Here is a 20,290-nt window from a genome sequence, read left to right on the forward strand (position 1 = left end):
GTGGGGTTTACACTGTAAAGTTTACAGTGATCCGCAGTGATGATGCGCACACACAGCACAGAGCAGGAAATATGAAGTGCAGAGAACAAAGTCTTAAGAGATACCATGGAAAAATATTTAACAGGGATGATAAGAAAGGCGGTGAAAATGGGGTTAATGCGACAAACAAAAGTCACCCGAAAGCCAATATGATGAAATATGATGAAGTTTATGTAGCGCTTGGCTTCACTGTGTCTACGGTACGAAGCGACGGAAGACCTGTGTGTTTACTGTCTAGAAATGTTAGCAGCAGACAGCACAAATCCAAATAAATTTAGGTGTTACTTAAAGACATTACAACCCTGTCACGCTGATGAGCTGCTTGAGTTGTTTCAGCGAAAACATGCCGAATATTGGCAACAATCATCCCTTGTGAAAGCTACTTCAGTAAACCAGCGAGCACTGTTATATTAATAAATGTTAAAGTTATTAATTAGGATATAATGTTGTGCAGAGGTGTACGTATAACAATTTTATAGACAAATGATACTATTTATAGTTGCGGCGGAAAGTGGAAGAGCCAAATGTTTTCTTCTTCCTAGAGGGGGCGTAACAGAAAATAATTGAGAATCACTGCTGTGAGGGATTTGGTTGATCTTCTATTTATACATGCGTCACTATGTAATACTTCAATAAAACTTGGTTTAAATTTTTTTTGTCTTTCATGACACAAAAACCTCAGCCTCATAATTACTTTGTTTGATTGTCTTTTTCTGAGAGATTGAAAGACATATGAGATATAATATATCTATCTATATATTGAAGCGTTTTAGTCAGGGAAACACCCATGTGATGGTAAAGCGACAATAGCTGTTGTTGGCCACAGCCACGCCACACAAGCCTGCAATTTAACCAGCTTCCCGCTCAATTTTAGGTAACCCCCCCTCCTAGAATTCATTGCACCCAATACCGCACCCACAAAATTCCCAGCAACCCCCAAATCACACAGAAAACAAGCATCAACATAAACCCCAACGTTCGTGACTCGCTACAATATATAAAGATCGCGATAGATATATATAAGATATATGTGGAATGGTCCAATTAAACTGGTTGGAAATTTTTCTCTCATAATGACGGTATACTTGTTAAGGCCGCACTTAATTGAATGAATCATCAACATAGCCATCCGCTTTATATATCTGGTAACATGATGAAATTTGTATCATTGTGAAAAACTGAGTTTGCAAATGGTCCAGCAGTTTCACAACATTAGGGAAATTAGGGATTGCACCTCCATATTATCATCAGTCTTGAAAGGGGCAGGGCAAGGATGAGTAAAAACACAAAACGATGATTTTCCACTGGATATTAATACATGGGTTCAAGAACACTTTGGAAAAATATTATCAAGACAAAAGACTTGACTGTGATACCCACAAATGCAAGCTATGCTTCAACCACACAGGTATCAGTGACACCAGGTCACAGCATGACTTCTCTTGATACAACCTCATTTGAGACTGACAGACTCAAAATAGAAATAGACTGTAGCTGACAAACCAACATCTGCAGTGATTTGTCGTTATTTGAGTGACATGGCAACTTGCACTTCTATAAAGACAGAAGTAATGGCTGAATGTGCATAGATGTTATAAAATAATTTATGCTGCCATTAAAACGTTTTATCAACAATGCCTCCATTTAAATAGATAAGACAATGTAAAGCCATATTATGCATACTCTGCCATGGCCTAGCTTTACTGTACAAGAGTGCAGATATTAGTCTGGCTTGTCGTCTGTTCTGGTGGCCGCACATTTAAATTATGTGGAGCATTATTAAAAGCGAATAAGAGAAAAGGAGACAGCAGATTTTTCAGCAACAGAAGTCATTTATCAAGATGTAATGGAAAATAATTCTGGCAAAATTTACAGTTAGTGCTCTTTCCTCAGGAAAGAGGTTCCTCTTTCGCTTTCTTACTTAGGTTATTGTAAAAGGTGTTTAACAGTGGTCTGTAACACTTTTGGAAAATGTTTTGGGGCATTAAATCTAGTGAGCCTTAAAAATAAATTACATTGTCTTTGTATGGTGTTCAGTTTAATAAAAGTTTCAAAAGGATTAGTAAATTGTCACATTCTCCATTTACTGCTGGTAGGTATGTGTCCCAATTATTTTGGAATCAAAATTGTTGATCAATAAACCTAATAATTCCAGAAGTGTTTTTTACATCTTAATGACATATTCAAATCAATACATATTTTTTTATGTGTGGTTGCCGCGGTTAAAAGTGATGCAATTTTTCCCCGGAAAAACTTAAAAACATCAATATGATTGAACATAACTGGGATCCTGATTTAAAAGAAAACAGACAACATATGGATAAGTTTAGTTTGCATTTATTACCTCCATACACTGTTTTCTTGAGCAATGACAACTAGGCTGTTAAAAAAATACAGAAGACTTAACTTAAACATTTAAGCATTACAAAGCATACCTATGGCATAAAATGTACATCTATACAAAGTGTTTACAAATTAAACATTAAAAAAGAATGAAAAGTGCAAAAAAGATCCAATGAAGACTGATAATCCCCCACCAGTGAAATAGGTCAAAATGTACAATGAAAAAAAAAGAAAAATATATATACTTCATTTTCCTAACTTGTTTTTGATGCACATTTCCTGATATGAACAGTAGACAGCAAAGTTGTGCTTTTTCACTTTCAGCGTGGTGTTGTGATTTGGAACTTGTATCAAACAGTGCATGATAAAACAAAAGAAAAAAAAAATCGACAATTTTCTGAAAATATTCACAGTATTTAATTCAAATTTGGTGATCACCCCTAAATCATAATAAATATATTTATCTCTCATTTACAAACTGCGATTGACTCACTGGGGTGTGAAGTTATAGTAATAAGGGCAATATCAAAGGGATGCATTCAAATAAATATGAAACATCAAGTGACTTTAAACAAATTTCAACAAGTGTTTGTAGTGTATCCCAGATCAGCATATCAGTTGTGCTGAGCCAATAGTCCTGAAGTAACTGAATCGGTGTTCTTTTTAAAATATTTTGGTAATTGTGGATAAAGTATCAGTAGTGTGACATTGGGAGTGTCTGACAAGTGAGACACTTAGAACATCTGATGAGTCATTTGTGTAAGAAAAAAAAAATACAGTGCAGTGTTGATGGTTTTTAACTAACTGCTTTTACTGGTCTCCTGTGTGGTCCCTCTTAAAAACTGTTTAGAATTAGTAACATTAAAAACACAAGACAAGATCCACTTGCTGAGATGCACATTTCACTTTACAGAGTGAGTGCCCAAATATTTGAATTTTGCTCAAACATTTAAAAAAGTGTGAAGCCCTACATTGTCTTACAGATGATCAGCATTTTCTCTTGGTTTTAAAGCACAATACCTTACTGATGACCAAGTTGGTTAAGGGAAAATATAATAACTATAAACAGACTTGCAGGTCCAAATCTAGTTATACTTAACCTATTGGATTTTTAAAAGCCAAGGTCTTTTTATTACATGTATTGCTAAAAAGCAGTTAAAAGTGACCATCTAGCCTGAGTTGCAAGGTTGAAAACAGTAAAGCTGCTACTTCAAATCTCTGAAGCTATGTGTTCAATGTCTTTGAAACTATAGGACGATAAACACACTGATATGGACCACCTCTGTCCAAACAGGCTACACGAATTCAGTCCTGGCAATACAGTGAAAGTAATTTTAATAGTCAATTAAAAGAAAGACCATGTGGTGGCAGTTCTAAAAATGAGAATGTCCAGATTCTTCAAAAATCACAAGGTCTTTGATGTCATTTGTCGGGCATAGAAAAGTCAAATTCCTTATAACTGGTAACAGAAATCCTGGAATACCTCAACAGTTTATTGGCACACAATCACCTCTCTGGAAGCCCTGCAAAATCATGACTTCAATCCTCTTTCTAAGGCTGATGCAGAAAGCGACAAAAATAAACAATTCAGTTAATCTAAATGTCTTAACAAAATAAGAACATTTGTAGTTTGATTAGTTCTTGGTAACTTCATGAGAAAACCTGATATGCTAAGGCAGCTCACATGCATTGAATAACTAAATGGTGCGCTGTCACCTTTAACTTGTTAACCATTACATGTTTTATTTTGATGCCCGCTTACATAAAATATACGGTAGGTCTTGCTAGGTGTAACAGATATGACTGTCTACTGAATGTTGTGTTGTGAACATGTAATAATTCCTTGTGTTCATAGTCTTAAGATGTAGCGATAAGAGCGAAGGGCATTCAAAGCAAAGCTGCAGTGTCCTCTTGTTGCAATATGAATGCATATTAAGATATTTTTGGCCTTCATTTGCCACATGGATTCAGGCAAAGCTACTTGAACTCAGACACTGAAACTTCTCCCTCAGAGACTGGACAATGTTGGGTTGACTCTGCTGTGGTTCACTCCACAAGTACTTCTCCAGATGCTCATGTTCCAGAGACTTCAGTGGATCATAGGAGTGCATCGGTGTGCATGGCAAACTCCGGGAATGGACAAGACCCCTGCTTTGATTGGAAAGGGCAGCTGAGCAGCCACTTCGCTGTGACAGACCATCATGCTCTTGTTCTATTTCATCCTCTGAGCGTATCTCCACATAGTCATCATCATCTTCCCCATTGTCCTTGAAGTTAGCCAAGTAGTTCTGGGTGGCAGTAAGTATGCTCAAGGCAGATGCTCGGTTCATGACTACCACCTGCTGACCATCATGTAAGATGAGGTCTGACTGTCCCTGGGTAGATCGCTCTGGGAGGCTACTCTGCCTTCCAGTGTGACTCAGCCTGGGGTTATGAAGTCTTTCTGTGGCGCAATCTGCAGTGGGTCCGTTACATTTCATTTCAAGGAGGTTGTTTTTCTCCCGCTGTTGGTTACCCACAGTACTGCCAGACTGGTGGGGACTGTTTGAAGAGGAAGGTGCATTGAAAGAAGGATGTCTCTTTATGGAACTGTAGACGTGCTCCTCTTTCTCTCTCGGCGCTGACATGCACGAGCTCCACCTCTGCGATGGTGGAGTTGTTGGAGAGGGAGGTACAGTCTTCAGAGAAGTGTTGGAGCTTGCAGTGGTAAGTTTGTGCTGAGGAGTGGAAGATACTTGATTTGTGGCCACCTCACTGGAGGAGGACATGAGGCTGGAAAGCTCTCCATTGCTGTAGGTGGAGTGGAGCCAGTCCTCCTCCAGGGAGGTCTCGGGCATGGATGGTGAAGAAGGAAGTCCTGGATGGGTGTGCTGCAGGGCGGTGGAGGACTGACCAGTGAAACCAGAGGAATCCTTGAACATTACCTGGTCGTAAAGCTGTGAGTACTCTGCTATCCTTGCACCTAAGGAGGTAACACAGGGTGAAAAAAAGGCGTGAGTCAGATTAGGTGTGCTTTTTAAGATTGAATTTGGTAAACAAACTAGTAATGGAAAGCATGCATTCAAACAATTATTAAAAGGCTGAGAGGCCAATAAATGAACATCCTGAAGGGTTGAGTCAGTTGCAACTTTAGTAATGCTTCTTGGATCTACTTCAAGAGACCATTCAACACGAAATTAATAGTTTCTGAAAAGTCTAATTACTCTTGAGTCCCTCTTGTGACCGATTATGATCTGGACAGTTGTGATTCATCACAACGGTTCAGTGAAATTGTGTCCTTTTTGTGTCTTTCAACAGTATTTAGGTTTCAATTGTTTCAAGAGGTATAGGTTGAGCTTTACCTATGGCAGCGCCGCCTTGTTTCTTCTCCTCTAAGATGGCTGCAAGGTCTTTCTGTCTCTTTTCCGCTCTTGCTCGACTACAAGAATCTCCAGGATCCATGCTCCTCATGCGCAGCAGCTGATTTGCTTTCTTAATTTTTTGGCTGTATTGCCGTGCCATCAAGAAAACACGACTCTTGGTTTTGTCCATGAGTTCCAAGGGAAAGTCGACTGACTCACCCAATAGTAGGGAAGAGGATGCCAGTGGAGAATCCAAACCTGCCAGCTCCCCAGGAAACAAGCCATGGAGATCTTTGATCGGATTCTCTCTCTGAGTGATGTTTCTTTGAGGAAGTTCGACCAGGTCATCATCCTCCAGGCGAAAGCTGCCACTACTGAGGCGTGCAAGTCTGTTACGCATGCTTTTCACCGTGCCTGGCAGGGGCTCTGGGGTGACTGGGGGGGGGTTTGAAGTGGGAGTAGGGCTGTGAGCTTCCTCTTCAATGGTGCCTTCACTTTGAGGGTCAGGGAGTTGAATAACAGGGATACTGAACGATTGTGGGGTGCTTACAGGTGAGGGTTTAGACTGTTGTGCTGGGACACTCACCACTGGCGAAGTGGACACTTGAAGATTCACAACAGTTGTGCTCTTTGAAGGACTATTTTTGACTGAGGGCGTATTCTTGGGTGATTCATTAGCAGTAACAGGGAAGGCAGCAGGGAGTCGATCTGCTTTCTTCTCATTGTTTTTGATGTAGTTTTCCAAGTCATTCCAGATCTCATCAACCTGCTCAGACATCCTATCTCCTTTCTCTAAGGTTTGGGAAAAGATCTCAGAAGCAGATGAGGAGAAGTACTCTGGTTCTGAAGAACATGGGGCAAAATGGCCGGCACCATGTACTTCATCTTCAGAGTGGAGGCTCTCTTCAGATACATACTCTCTAAAGCTTTCAGCCATGTTTTGCTCAGAGGCAGCCACATTAGCCTTCTCTTTATTTACTTTACTGCTCTTAATCGTTCCCTTAACCCCTGTTGATGGGGGCTCCCTAAAACAAATGGTGTCATAGATATTTTCCTCCACAATCTTGAGCTCACATGTTTCTAATGGATTCCCTTCTTGTGTCGGGGTTCGGTGGCTCTCTGAGGTACTGTTGCTGATTGGCTCTGTGATCCCTGGAACATCTTGAGCACTTAATGCCCTTGCTGCTTGAACCTGAAAGCCCTGTGGCTCTACAGCTGCACTTCTTTGTGACTGGCACACCTCTGAGTCTCTTCTGATAAGACCCATGTTCTTAAGGTCTTCATAGCTGATATTGTCATACACATTTTCAATATCATCCATCGTTAGCTGCTCTGCCGATGACGATCCAGATATGTCGTTGCTGGATGATTCTGTATGAATCACTTCCAGGTTGTGATCAGGTTGGTCGTTGTCAGGGCTCTCTCTGGCCTCTGTAGCTGTCTCCCCAGCACTGCTCGCCCTGCGCAGGACTCTGCCCCCACTGGATGGTGCGTCTATCTGGACAGTGGGTAACTGATCCATATGCCAGCTACAGGGCCGGGCTGTTCTGGGTGACAAGGAGGGCTCTGACCTCTCAGAAGAAACCTCTGACTCTGGTCCGCTTGGCTCTGTGGGAACAAACATCTGGTATATATCCTCATCCTCGTCATCAGGGTGCATAGTTCTCTGTCTTGTGGGAAACATTGCTCTACGAGCCCTGTGGTCCGCCCAAATATTCCGAACAGAATGATCAGTTTCTGTCACTACTACAGCGGGAACAGGAGAGTCTGGTGGTTCCTCCATCACATTAGGTGTCCTGAGGAGCGGTGGGTGGTGACTCCCTTCCCTCACAAGGGACTCTCTGGCCTTCTGCTTGGTGGGAGAACAGAAATTTGTTGGTCAAAATTCAGTGAAAATAAGTAGAAGGAAAGCAGAAATACAAAGTTAGAATGCAACAAAATCTGAAAACACTGTACCTGTAGATCTGAAGCGCTCATGTTAAAGGTTTTCCATTGTTCTATGCTATCAACAGATGCCTGAGGGTTCAGTCGCTTCTTACTGCTTTTGCCAGGGACTCGCAACCTCTTTCCACCTCCCTAAATTCAGAGTTGAATCAAAGTTGCAAAACATGTCAAAATGTCACTTAATCCTGGCATGTGAAGGTTAATGGAGCTGATGTAGCTCAAACTCACTAGTCCACTATCATCCTCATCATCTGCATCTTGCTGGTGTGGCTCATCCCCTTCCTCTCTATCACTGTGATCATAGTGATCACCGGGGTCGAGAGACTCCTGCGATTGATTGATGAGACTGCGGCTCCGACCAATTGTACCCAGAGCCAGCTGGGACACTGGAGAGAGCAGGGTTGCACCCAGACTTGTTCGCTAAAATGGAGGTTTACAGAAACGTGGAAATCAGTTTTATTTTGGATACTCAGCTGTATCTGATCTCTGGTTATCACTAACCTTTTCACAATCAGTGTTTGCCGCATTGTGCTTGGCATTCTTCAGTAATTTTGATAAAGGTTCTGAGAGGGAGAACAAATGAATCAGGAACAATTCAAACTCACTTGTGCAAAAAAAAAATATATTGTAAACAACCAGCCAACGCTTGATTTATTACCTTTCCTTCGTCCTCTGCGAGGGGTCGGACCCTCCTTTGTTTGAGGGGAATCGCTTCTATCACTCTCAGGGCTGTAATGAAATCCAGGATGATCTGGAGTATTTAGAAAAGTAATGTCAAATACTTTACTAAATATTATACTACTAAATATTTGCTATACTAACTATTTCAACAATTACATGACATAAACAGTATACTGATTCATTTTCTAATTCTATTTTTTATGTTCGAAAATGGAAGAATATGAATATACATACTTGATTTGCTCGAGTAAACATGATAACATATTGGTACTTACGCATTGCATCCATTTCCAGAATGGCTTGTTTAGCCTGGAATGATTGAAATAAATAGGTTAAACTCTTTGACACTAGATGGCGCCACTCCACAATATTTATCACACAGCGCTGAACAATTGAGTCCTTCATAAAATCACATTGCACTTCTTCAGAGACTTCAAGGGGGAAGTGTTCTTTTTTTTCAAGCCACATGTCCTCACAGAGCAAAACATGGATAGAGACAAATAAAATGATTGTGTTGAAGTAAAAATAAAGTAGCACAAGATTTTAGTGCACAAGAGAAGAGAGAGGAGAGGTGGAAAGACGGATGAGGACAACCGCAGGAAAAAAAAGACAGAGGATATGACCCAGAGGGACGACAATTTAAAAACATCACATCCAGATCTTGTTTACACCATAAATGAACAGAGAGGAAATTCTTAGTTGATGAAGCTGCCCTTACTTTGGCAGGGATTTTCGCAGGGTGGTTTTCAAGTATAAGTCTTTTCAGGTGTAGGATCCACATGCGTTTTTCTTGCTGGGATTTGGCCTTGGGGCAAAGAGTGAAACATCACAGATAATATCAGACCCATACTTTTAAAATAGGTGTTGAGGCTGTCAGGATAAACTCTTAAAATTTTTGGAACATGGCATTCTGACACCACATAGATAATCTTTTGAGGTCACGTAACAACAATGGCCACCATTAGTCTCTAAACACACAACATGTCTGAGCAACTCAGTGAGCTCAGCTTGAACTCCCTTTTAAACAACCAGACACCTTCAAATAATGCTTTGTGATCACTCCCCTTGCACAATGTTGCTGGCAGCTAAATCATAACATGCAACCAATTTCAGTGTCTTTAACCTTTGTCTTGTGCATGCCTCTGTATGCAGTGGGACTCTACCTGCACAGTGTGCTGTAGTTTAGGATTCTTGTAGTGAAAAACACTGAAACTTAATGGCTCTTTTGGAATAACTTCCACCAGCATCAGGTTACAGCACTAAGAAGGACAAATAAGAAGACACGTTAGTTGGTATCAACATTTTAATGGGAAATGTCTCTCCAGGAGAAGTCATGCATAAAGTGTCATAGCTCACCAGGATGTGAGCCTTGTATGTGTAGGTTTCTTCCCGTTTCTTGGTAATAAGCAGAAGCTTGTCGAACAGGAAAAGAGTTCTTTCATTTTTGGCTCGCTGCAGACGAAATGTTCCTTCAAGAACCAACTCTCCGTAGCTGATTAGATCAGGGCCCTTCCAGTTGGTAAGCAGACTCTGAATTTCCTGTTGTGAGTACACATATACAGAGAGTGAGCAAATCCAAACACATTCTTTGTTTGTCTTTAATTCGAATAAAAGGACCCAATTGCACAGTTGAAGCCACACTAAATGGTTTGAAATCTCAAATTTGAAAACCGGAATGACTCTCCCACTTAATATCTTTGTCTATCAAGAATCCATAATATACATTCTATACAAACAATTCTATACAATGCTATACTAATATGCATTAGGGACTGAAAATTGTATTTTTTTACTTAGTCAGGGTGAATTTGACATTTGGGATAAACATCAGTATCACTTCACCATTATATCCCATTGAGACTTTGTATTACATGTTATGCATCATTTTCTGAGTTTCATTCAGAAACATGCCTGCTGAGGTTATAGTGACCTTGAACTTTGATCATCAAGTTCTATTATTGAATGGGTTCTGAAGTTTTGGTGGGCACACATGCTAAACAAAGACATTTACTTCAAGCTATCTATCATACAAACAAGAATGAGATGGATCTGAGACCACGGCACCCTTTGATCACAGAAATCTGATCTCCTTTTTCTTAGACATTGGAAGAAATTTCCTCAAGGCTTTCTTGGAATATAGTGGAAATTTAAGAATTGCTCTTAAATACTAAACTAATAAATAAAAAAAATTAAAAAACTACTGATATACAACTGTAGGGAGATAGAAATGATGGAGAAAGGAAAGTAGTCAAGGAAAAAAAAAAACAATTCTGTTTATCCTAGTCCCATTTCCATACTAAAAATATTTCTACAGACATCACTTTATCCATCTGAACATTCTGGTTTCCAGTTGATAAAAGAAAGAAGCTTTCATTTTATGCATTCTCTGTACAGAAAGCCTTCGTTAGCCCACTAGAAAACACACACTGGGAGTGTCAAAGAGTTTCTTTTCACCAGAACAATATAAAAATTGGCTCATGGAAGATTTATAAAAAATACAATTGTTATTGCATAGGTCATAGCCAAGAAGAGGGTTCACGACACATAGTTCAGATCACAGGCCAAATGAGCTAAGAATTAAGAATAAATTAAGGTACAACTTTTGTTTGTGAACTGACTCTCATAAACAGTTGAGATTATTTTTCAACCCACTCTTCCTGTATTTGTTTGTTTTACCTGTAACCTAACAGCATGTTCATGTTTCCTCTTCATGTCATTGATGTGCCAGGCCACCCTCTGCATAGTTTCTATAGCTTCCTGCACAACCTCAAACGTCTCTGTGTCCTTCTCCATGTGGTTGGCTATCTCCTGCACAGAACATGTACAAAATAAAAACAAACACCCCACCCCCTATTAGAATATGCACAATCCATACATATATGAGACATGTTTACGGAGACATAAACAAAAGGATGCACACACACAAACCTACTCTCCCAGCCAAGAATCAACAGGCACACACAGGAACAGCCATACTGGGTACCATATGTCTAAACATTTGTCTTTGCCAAAGGAGACTGATGGTGGGAAAGGAATCAGTATTTCTGCTGTTTAACCAAACATGCACTTTTGTTGTGCTACTGATAAAAACCATTACATGTCTTCGTATGTCATTACATGCATGTGTTTACATGTCCTTTTGTAAGTGATAACTTGTGCTTGCTTGTCTGCAGGGAAGGATAAAGTTGGCTTGTTCGACTTTGCGTGTGCGCGTGTGTGTTTTTGTGTGAGAAAGAGAGATGAAACACGGACATACATGGAGCAGTAGATGGTACTTGAGGATCCTTTGCACTGGCTTGAGCAGGTAGGAGCCCAGGGGCAAGGAGTGCCTCAGAGATTCCTGCCGCTCGCGGAAAAACTTGGCCAACGCCTTGTTCCTCATGCATTCTGTAAGCACAGCCACGGACCTGTGGAGATGAAACATTGCACATGAGCTATCACACATGCTTAGTAAACCATTATTGACTACAATTAGAATTGAGTGTCAGGGTCGATATTGCCCTCCCATTTATAAACAGCAAGATCAATTTGTTTTCAACTACTAAACTACTTTAACTGCAAACAGTTTTGATGGAAACTTTTTAAAGTTTCCCAATGCAACAGTGAATGTATGATCCTGCATCTTTCGTCCTTTTTAGCCCTATGCAACACTTGGATTTTTTGTGGATTTTTTCTAAAACACAATTTACCTTGAATATCTCAGCTCCTGCAGTCACTGAAGAGGTGAGACTTATTGTGAAATCAAGAGCCGTTGAAGTTAAGGCCATGTGCATGTGCATAAGCACAGTGGTAAATAACAGAAAAAGACTGTTGTGAGTGGCTCAAAACTTGTATGTGTGCATGTGTGCGTACCTCTGTGTGCATGTCTGCCTGTCTAAATTCCAGTGCAGCCCAACACAGGCCCCACATTGTTCTTGAGGAAACCTGACCTTGGAGCTCAACATGACCGCAATACATCACCAGCCTGTGTGTGAGTGTGTATGGGTCTGTTTATTCATGAACATCTCCAGTCTGTGCATTCTACATGCGTGACCTTGATTGAGGTCACCAGCTGTTGTGTAGATGTGGTAAGCAGTCTATCTCAAGTGTGTAGTAATATTCCTTCCCGTACCCACGGTCTTTCAATTAGTCATCATAATGTTGCAAACAGAATCTTGCTCCTGTGTATCATCCTACATCTTTTTGGAATCAAAGGATAGCCAGGGGAGAAGGTGTGTTAGGTAGGTGCAGCAAATCTTTGCATAAAGAATTGCCTCACGTTTCAACCTATTTATTCACATTCTGACGCAGGTGTCCCAAAGGACCACACTCTGACAAAGAAGAATAAAACATTATCAGGATGAGGTATGATAAGGTGACAAGTTATAATATCTCATCTGTCAGTGTCTGAGCTCTAACTCTGTCAATAAATAAAATAATGGAGGGAAAAATGGGGCAAGAAGGGAGGCAGAGAGACCCTGAGGCACAACTGGCAGTAGACACTTTGTTTCAAGCTGAGGTGGCTTCTATAGAACATTTCAGTTTGTCAGGGAGGAGAAAAGGTAACGCATTGATCGACACATAGAATGGAGGTTATGTGAGATGCTGGGAAGCTCTGGTTAGGATTACAAAGGCAAAAAGAGGTACATGTTGCTGTACAGTAGATCAGTATAAGATCCACACGGTCTTGTCTGAGGACACACACACACACACACACACACACACACACACACCTACCTTGGGTAGTTGGTGCAGTACTGGGTATAAATGTGGAATTCCTCACTCTGGAAAAGAACAATAAAATTGTTATTGACATATGTGTTAAAAACAAACAAACAAACAAACAAACATGTAGCTGAGGGGTAAGAATGGAAAGAGAATAATTGAAGAAATGGTGTGATGTCCTAATGCTTGCAAAGTGGTAATGGAAAGTGTGTAGTATGTATATGTGTGCATGTGTGTGAATGAATTATTACTTACAGTGCACACATGAATAACCAAAGTTTTTACTTTGCAAGATCAATTGCATGAACCTTAGACAAAATCCCTATTATACAGACATCAATACATGGATGTCTGGATCACTAAAATGAATTTCACTTAACATGGCTGCATATTGGCAAAATGATCACTTGCCATGCACACCAGTAGAAGAATAGAAGTTCAAAACTGGTTATGTTGTAACTTCTCCGGTCAGTTATCATATGTTTACTGTTCTCCACACTTTAATCCCATAGACAAGACCCTCCCCTCTCCTTCACTCACTGCTACTAATTGAAAGTCAACACTGTATCTTGTGATTAGCCAGCATCCTGTCCTTTAAATCTCTGTTTATCCTGCCGATTCAAATTCCCAAATATAGACGCCCCTTTAATTGAGACTCTTCCCACCTGCATACTTCTGAACATCAAAGACTTGCCACACAACCTGACGGACCAAATCCAGGATGAGTATGAACTCTCGTTCTTCCCAACAACTTTCTTTACTCATTACCTTCATAACTCTCGTTAAAAATTTTTTTTTTGGGGCTTGGAATATCCCTAACCACCTGTTAACTGACTTTATGCATAATGTTCTCTTCCTTGTCTTCAAGTTGCATTTTTCTTGTTCTCCCTTTCAGCTCGCTTGATTGCAGACCCAAAGATGAACTCTTCACTGTTGCATAATGTGGAAGTCCTACTGAAATCTTTTTGTGTCCATAAACATTCAGGGGTCATAGGATGCTGACAGCTAAGAGGAAGCAGCATCCACACATACATTCACAGCAGTTGACTGGTTCATTTTGTCCAAGCATCTATATAAACACTCATTGTCCGGTAAGGCTCACAAAGTAAACTTGGATTGTACAAACTGGATTTGGATGCGTGTCAGTACTGTTTTTTTTTTTGCTGTGGGGAAATTTACATTCCCATTCAAACCACCACAATGACAACTCATTTGACAAAATGTGTATCCCCAAAAACATTCACAAGTGAACACACACAAATGCACATGCCCGCTCATGATTTGTTAGCCTGAGGTGCTCCATGGGAACCGGTGCAAATTGAAGGGCAAAGCTCCCCTCCATGTCTCCAACAGTCTGCTACCACAGACCAGGACTAAACTCTACCAGATGTGCCACCAATTTCTGATGAGACAAACTAACACACAATACTTGCACACGTACGCTTAATAATCCTGTGTGCTAAGACCACAAGATACATGAATGTTTCTACACGAGACAAATTTGTGCAGAGCATGCATTTGGGAAAATAGAGACATCGCTTGCCTGACACTCACACACACAAACTCTTTGAACCATACCCGGAAATAGCACACCCTATAATAAGCCTGATCTATGATATACACCACTCTCAGAACTATATGCAAACTACTCTAAATAATTTCACAAAATCCAAATGCTTCATGGAAGCATTTTGAAATGAGCTGTCTCTTTCATATGGCTTGGATTAATAACACTCTTCCCTACACTACGGCACAAACTATATGAGCAAAGGTCTGCATTTTTGAGATGCAATGACAAAAAAAAAGAATTGCTGGTCCAGTTGCATTGGAAATCATGCACCATTTTAAAGACACAGTTTTGAAGGAGCAAGCTTAGGTCTTGAATATGTCGAGATTGAACTGGTCATTGTGAGTCATCAGGCAAGAACTGAATCAGAAAGATCACCGGGGAGGAGGGAGAGAGATATCCTTTAATTGTGCCTTCTGTGCTTCGGTAAGCATGTAGGTACGAATAAAATGCTTCAAAAGGCTTACTCATCAGATTTAACGGTAAATCTTAAGATGAACTTTGAGGAACATGATGATAGATAGTCAGTTATCTGGATGGCAGAAGGAGATTTACAACTGGATTAGTCTTGTCTTCAAGTACTGAGCTGTTTTGTGTTTTTTGGCTTGTTTCACCTGAAAAGTTTATGCGTGAGCAAAATTCAAAGGGCACTGTGAAAAAGAAGGTTTGAGTGTTTTTCTGGGCTTTGGTGATACCATATTTAATGTCAAGGCAGTAGAAACAAACTGTGGTTGTTATTGTGGTTGTAGCAGAAGCCAGGTTGTGAAATGATAGCATTCAAAGACACACACACCTTCAATGGTGTCCTCAGACCCATGTGTTTACATCATTAACCTATTCATTCTAAAAGGTGCATCTGAAAGCAATAAAAAATATTATTACAAAAACCTGAATTACCTGAATAACCTCCTGCATGTAGTTGGGCTTGAAAAGGAAGTCTGAGAACCTGAAGTGAAGTCACCCCCTTGAATATCACAGTCATCCTATATCCCCTCTTTCATTCATTAATGAGGATATCTTTGTTGTGAGTAGTGCAGGTATAGATTTCATTAGTAATACAAATTTTAAAAAACCAATGTGGACAATCAGCTCTTCAAATGCTCAAAATTCCTGAACTGAATCACTGAAAGGCAAAAGCTACTGGCCCAAGACAATGAGTAATAGGATCCAAGATGTAACAACAATCAAGTGATCACTCACTCAAGAACAATGCCAAAGTCCCAGTCAGAGGCGTAGTGCACCATACAGGCTTTGATTGGCTAGTCAGCAAGTTCAAGCACAATTTACCCACTGGCCAAACCAAACAATAAATGCCAAACTGCAGATAAGATCAGGGTTATAGTGGACATGATTACCTGGTTCCAGCATCCCAAAGTGTTGTTTTGTATGTGATGGTATGCAATCTTTTTTCTATCTTTAATGTTTACAAGTGACAGGATTCCAGTGGATTGGCTGGTTTATGGAGCTCATTATAATTATGCAGAGTGATGTTTTGAGCAGCAATAAAACTGCCCCCTTGCAAAAAAACCCAACAGCTGCTGTATTTAGAGTGTCTGTAATGCTGAATGTGACTTGTTTTCATCCATGGTCAGACAGTTGCTCTGTGGTATTGGGTGTAATTGCAGTTAGGTTTGGAGGGAATGCAAGGAGTTTTAGAGGAAATGCTAGAGGACAGAACATTATCATGGGGCATAATTAGGGGGTAGAAATGCAACATAGTTAGATTGTGTCCTGATAGAAAAAAATAACTGCTTTACACAACTGAAAATATATTACACCAAACTAATTTAAATTGTGTTCACTGGTCTGCATTGGAAATGAAAATGAGGACCTTTACTATTGCATGTGTTTTTTGAAAACAATCCAGATTAACCTGAAATATAGGTAAACAACTGCTACGTGTGTAAGAAGACAAAAAAAAATCTAATTTTGTTTTAATTATTTCTGCATTAGATACATTGTGACTTCTGTGCATTCTTACACCTCAATATAGTTTTACAGTGCATGGCCAGAAATAGCAACTGAAACCTACAGAAAGAAGGACTTGTGACATTTTGACCAGACTTGCACAGTCCTGTTATCCCCTTCTCCTTTTCCACTGAAGAGCTAATTGCATTTTTCAGTCTGTAAAATTCCTTCACAATTGTCCCACTAAGAGCCCCCCGATTGTTACACTTCAACCTGACATTTCAACTACCCAAAACTGCTCCTCAATATTCATCCGGCCACATCTAGATTACTTTGATTTAATCCGATCTTTAAGGGACTCCGCAAATATGGATGTGGATTATATGGAGTTCCCGTTTCTCATTTATGAACCCAGAGTGTGTCTGCACATGCACTTGTGTGTCTGAACCAGCTGTTTAAGCAGGTTTCAACAAGCAAGACAGGAGTGAACATGCTGGAAAATAAGACAGACTGGGGGAGAAGATTGTAAAAAAAAGTGAGGGGGAGGCATCAGCTTCACCTTGGATACAAAGCATTCAGCGATGGCCACGGGGTCAGCGTTACACTTTTCAAGGTCGTGAAGCAAGTCCCTGAAAGAAACACAACACTTAGAGAAATCAACATTTTTTATTGAGAATGATCATCCATAAGCTTTAGTAAAAAAATACTTCCTCTCTCTTTTGTTACACAAAATGATGGAAATGTGAATATGTTTAAATAAAGGTCCCATTATTCATTTAATCAAACAATTGCAGTGAATTTCAGGAGTAAGAGTAACCAAGGATACGGAAAGAAGGTCTCTCCTCAAAACAAATGAGAAACTTCCATGTATTCAATCAAACCACCCCTGTGTTTAGCCTCAGAATGCACATATTCAATGGATAAAGGTAACAGCCGGAGTTTTTGTCACATGACTAAAGCATGAGGTCATTCTGCTTAAAACTGCCTTTCTTACTTCCTTTTCTCTGCAACAGCTGAAAAATGAATAGGTGGGTGAAAAAGTGCATATTTGTGCCTCCAGACCACCATGGCTGATGCTCAAGTAGTCAGTTGTTCAACACACGCTCATACGCTAAGAGCTGTGCCGGTGCCACAGGACACAAATATGCAGACAGGGACTGATAGTATGCACTTGTACACACACCTGTCTGCAACATATAGGCCCCTGCGAAAAATCAACAAATGACTCAACTTCAGTTTTAGCTTTATTTTGTTGTAAAGAGCCTATTGGTGCCTTTTTCTTTCTCCAGACCTGTTTTTATCCTTGCATGTCCTTTGATTGAGTCAAGTTTGGAATTTTTTTTTATACTGATTTTTCCAGAGCTGAATGGAATGATGAGATCTCTGAATAAAAAAAAATATTTTGTTCAAATCATGGGGTAAAGTAACTATAATGTATTCTTAGTTGATTTTATGTGTTAGATTCACATCCCATTTAATATGTGATTTGATCAGTTTAGTCTGAAGTCAATTCTCACTCAATCATTTAAGTCTAGTCTCAAGTCTTGAATAAAATATGAACCTATATGTGAGTGCAAAGTGCACAGCTCTTGTTATACCTGTTAAAGTGGTAGATGTCCTGGATGTTCCCAAACAGACAGCCTTTATCCTCTGAGTTTACGGCCATGCGAGACTGGTTGCTGATGCACTCAAAGTAGTCCTATGTAGGGAGAGAGAGTGAGAAGTAAGGAGACACAAACTGATAAGTTGATATCTTCGACATGCACATTTTTGTTATGGAGGGCATGACAGTCGTATCACTGTGGAAGTTCATAAAGCTCACTTTAACTATGGTCAGCCAATAATATTTGGGCTATAGACACTGTTTTACCCCAGGAAATTATAAAAGGGCTTGGGGTTCGTAAGTGTGGCACTTACTTGGCACTTACTGCAGCTGTTGCTGTTGCGCTGACTGCTGGTGTGATTCTGAGTGATTTAACACCAGCTTTTGCTCTCAGTGTAAGAGTGAGAGATCAGGAAGCGCTCTGATATGTTAACCATACATTATACCCATTCTGAATTATTAAGTTTTGCATCGTGTGAATGACATAGCAAAGTCAATTTTATGAGATCAATAAAACATATCAGCCACTGAAGCAGACAGGTAGTAATCCTTGTTACCCTTCATCCCTTTTTTTTCCAATTAAGTTTTTCATTATTCTCTACAGTGTGTCTGTGATACCCAAAAATATCGCTGAAGTAAAAAACTAAACAGGTAGACAGCATCAAGGAGGTAGTCTCTCCGCTCATTACAATACTGTGTCTCTTGCTCGTCTGTCTCCCTGACAAATGGGTGAAACAGATACGATCTATTCCTGCAGGCAAGAAACGGTTGCCAATCTGTGGCCAACAGAGCAGCTACAAAGGAAGAACATGTGAAGCACTGGGGAGAGTGCAGACAACAGGTGATGCAAACCAGCAATCCAGCTGAATTCAAAGCGCAAACATATTTGGTTGAGAACAGGTGCTGAAAACAAGTATTAGTAAAAAGAATTACAACTAAGCTATAGCTATAGCTAGCTGAGGCAAGCTTGACAACAGAATCTATTAGATAAATGGAGTTTCAAAATCGCTATTTAAATTGAAATGTTATTCAAATAATATAAGGCTGAGTTTTAGCTTTCAGAATCTAACTTACTGATAATCCTATAGAAAGACATGTTGATGACGGTTATGCCCATGGCTATGTCATGGGGTCATGTTTAGATTTTGTTGACTATTGGAGGTAAAGTGTAAGGTGATGCTTTATTAGTCAGGGGGTCATCGATCTGACTTGGCTTGACCCACTCACTCGTCACATTCAGCTCAAGCCTGACTGAGCTAAACAACGGACAGTGTTCAAATCAACACACGCACACACACACACACACACACACACAAACACACACACCTATTAAGGTACATTCCCTGCCAAGCTTCAGACGAAACATGTACAAACTTGATACTTTCTCGTGTTAACCATTAACCTCCTCAAGAACGTTTTCTTTTCCTACACCATACATCCACGTATCCACACAACACTGCATTAGGAAGTCATTCTTCCAGGGGAATCCAAGTGTAAACATCCATATCTCATTACATTGACTACTTTCAAATAGGGGTGTATCAATACATCATGGGCAAACTGTGTATTAAAAAAGCATGTCAATATGCATTGTGAAGACATATGTTAATATTGATTCTTTTAAGTTTGGTCACTGGTTTTGCGTTTACAGGAAAACACCAAAGAAATGATCAGCAAAATGTGTGGTGATCCTCAAAGGATTTGTATTTAAATAAATGTGTAAATCTTACAACCAAATTTGATGCAAATTACCCAAAGTTCTCGTGAAATTATCAGAAAAGATAAACTATTTTGCAAGTTTGCACCCGACACATTAACCAAAAGAGACTCTGCATTTTGGACTACAATTAATTTTATCTAGAAGATAAACAAATGAGGGACTGGAAATATTGAACAAAAAATATGTTATCATGCAATGTTTTAATTCTTAGTTCTTAGTCCACTACGGTGAGAGTATCAAACCACGACTTTTCTTTTGCCGCCCTTCTATTTCCAAGGGTTGCCTGGAAGATTTAAATTTTGATTCTGATTTTCAAAAGATACAGGAATGCGTTCCAGATCTCAAATTAGAAAAAGAAACAAATTCAAGACCGCACTCCCGTCTTTAAGTCTGATCGTGATAATAAATTGACGTACTGTGATGACTCTTCCTGATTGGGC

General features: G+C 39.8%; 1 protein-coding gene across 2 annotated transcripts in view; it reads right to left on the reverse strand.

Annotated features, from left to right (window-relative positions):
* Positions 1-4,211: 4,211 nt before the first annotated feature.
* Positions 4,212-20,290, reverse strand: part of LOC147222858 (pleckstrin homology domain-containing family G member 1) — a 68,305-nt gene continuing 52,226 nt past the window's right edge. For both annotated transcript variants that reach the window (XM_086167467.1, XM_086167468.1), the window contains exons 3-17: positions 18,126-18,226; positions 17,087-17,156; positions 13,065-13,111; positions 11,605-11,755; positions 11,025-11,156; positions 9,705-9,887; positions 9,512-9,607; positions 9,067-9,153; positions 8,624-8,657; positions 8,326-8,418; positions 8,169-8,230; positions 7,896-8,087; positions 7,680-7,799; positions 5,724-7,572; positions 4,212-5,344 (exon numbers count right to left, since the gene is read on the reverse strand). In XM_086167467.1, coding sequence (XP_086023593.1) covers positions 4,350-5,344; positions 5,724-7,572; positions 7,680-7,799; positions 7,896-8,087; positions 8,169-8,230; positions 8,326-8,418; positions 8,624-8,657; positions 9,067-9,153; positions 9,512-9,607; positions 9,705-9,887; positions 11,025-11,156; positions 11,605-11,755; positions 13,065-13,111; positions 17,087-17,156; positions 18,126-18,226 — 4,212 coding nt within the window. In that variant the 3' untranslated portion in view covers positions 4,212-4,349. The remainder of the gene's footprint in view (positions 5,345-5,723; positions 7,573-7,679; positions 7,800-7,895; positions 8,088-8,168; positions 8,231-8,325; positions 8,419-8,623; positions 8,658-9,066; positions 9,154-9,511; positions 9,608-9,704; positions 9,888-11,024; positions 11,157-11,604; positions 11,756-13,064; positions 13,112-17,086; positions 17,157-18,125; positions 18,227-20,290) is intronic.

This window comes from Fistularia commersonii, chromosome 20 (genome assembly GCF_037954325.1).
Source record: "Fistularia commersonii isolate RoL2024-O1a breed Wild chromosome 20, RoL_Fcom_v1.0, whole genome shotgun sequence".
In the NCBI taxonomy this organism is placed as follows: Eukaryota; Metazoa; Chordata; class Actinopteri; order Syngnathiformes; family Fistulariidae; genus Fistularia; species Fistularia commersonii.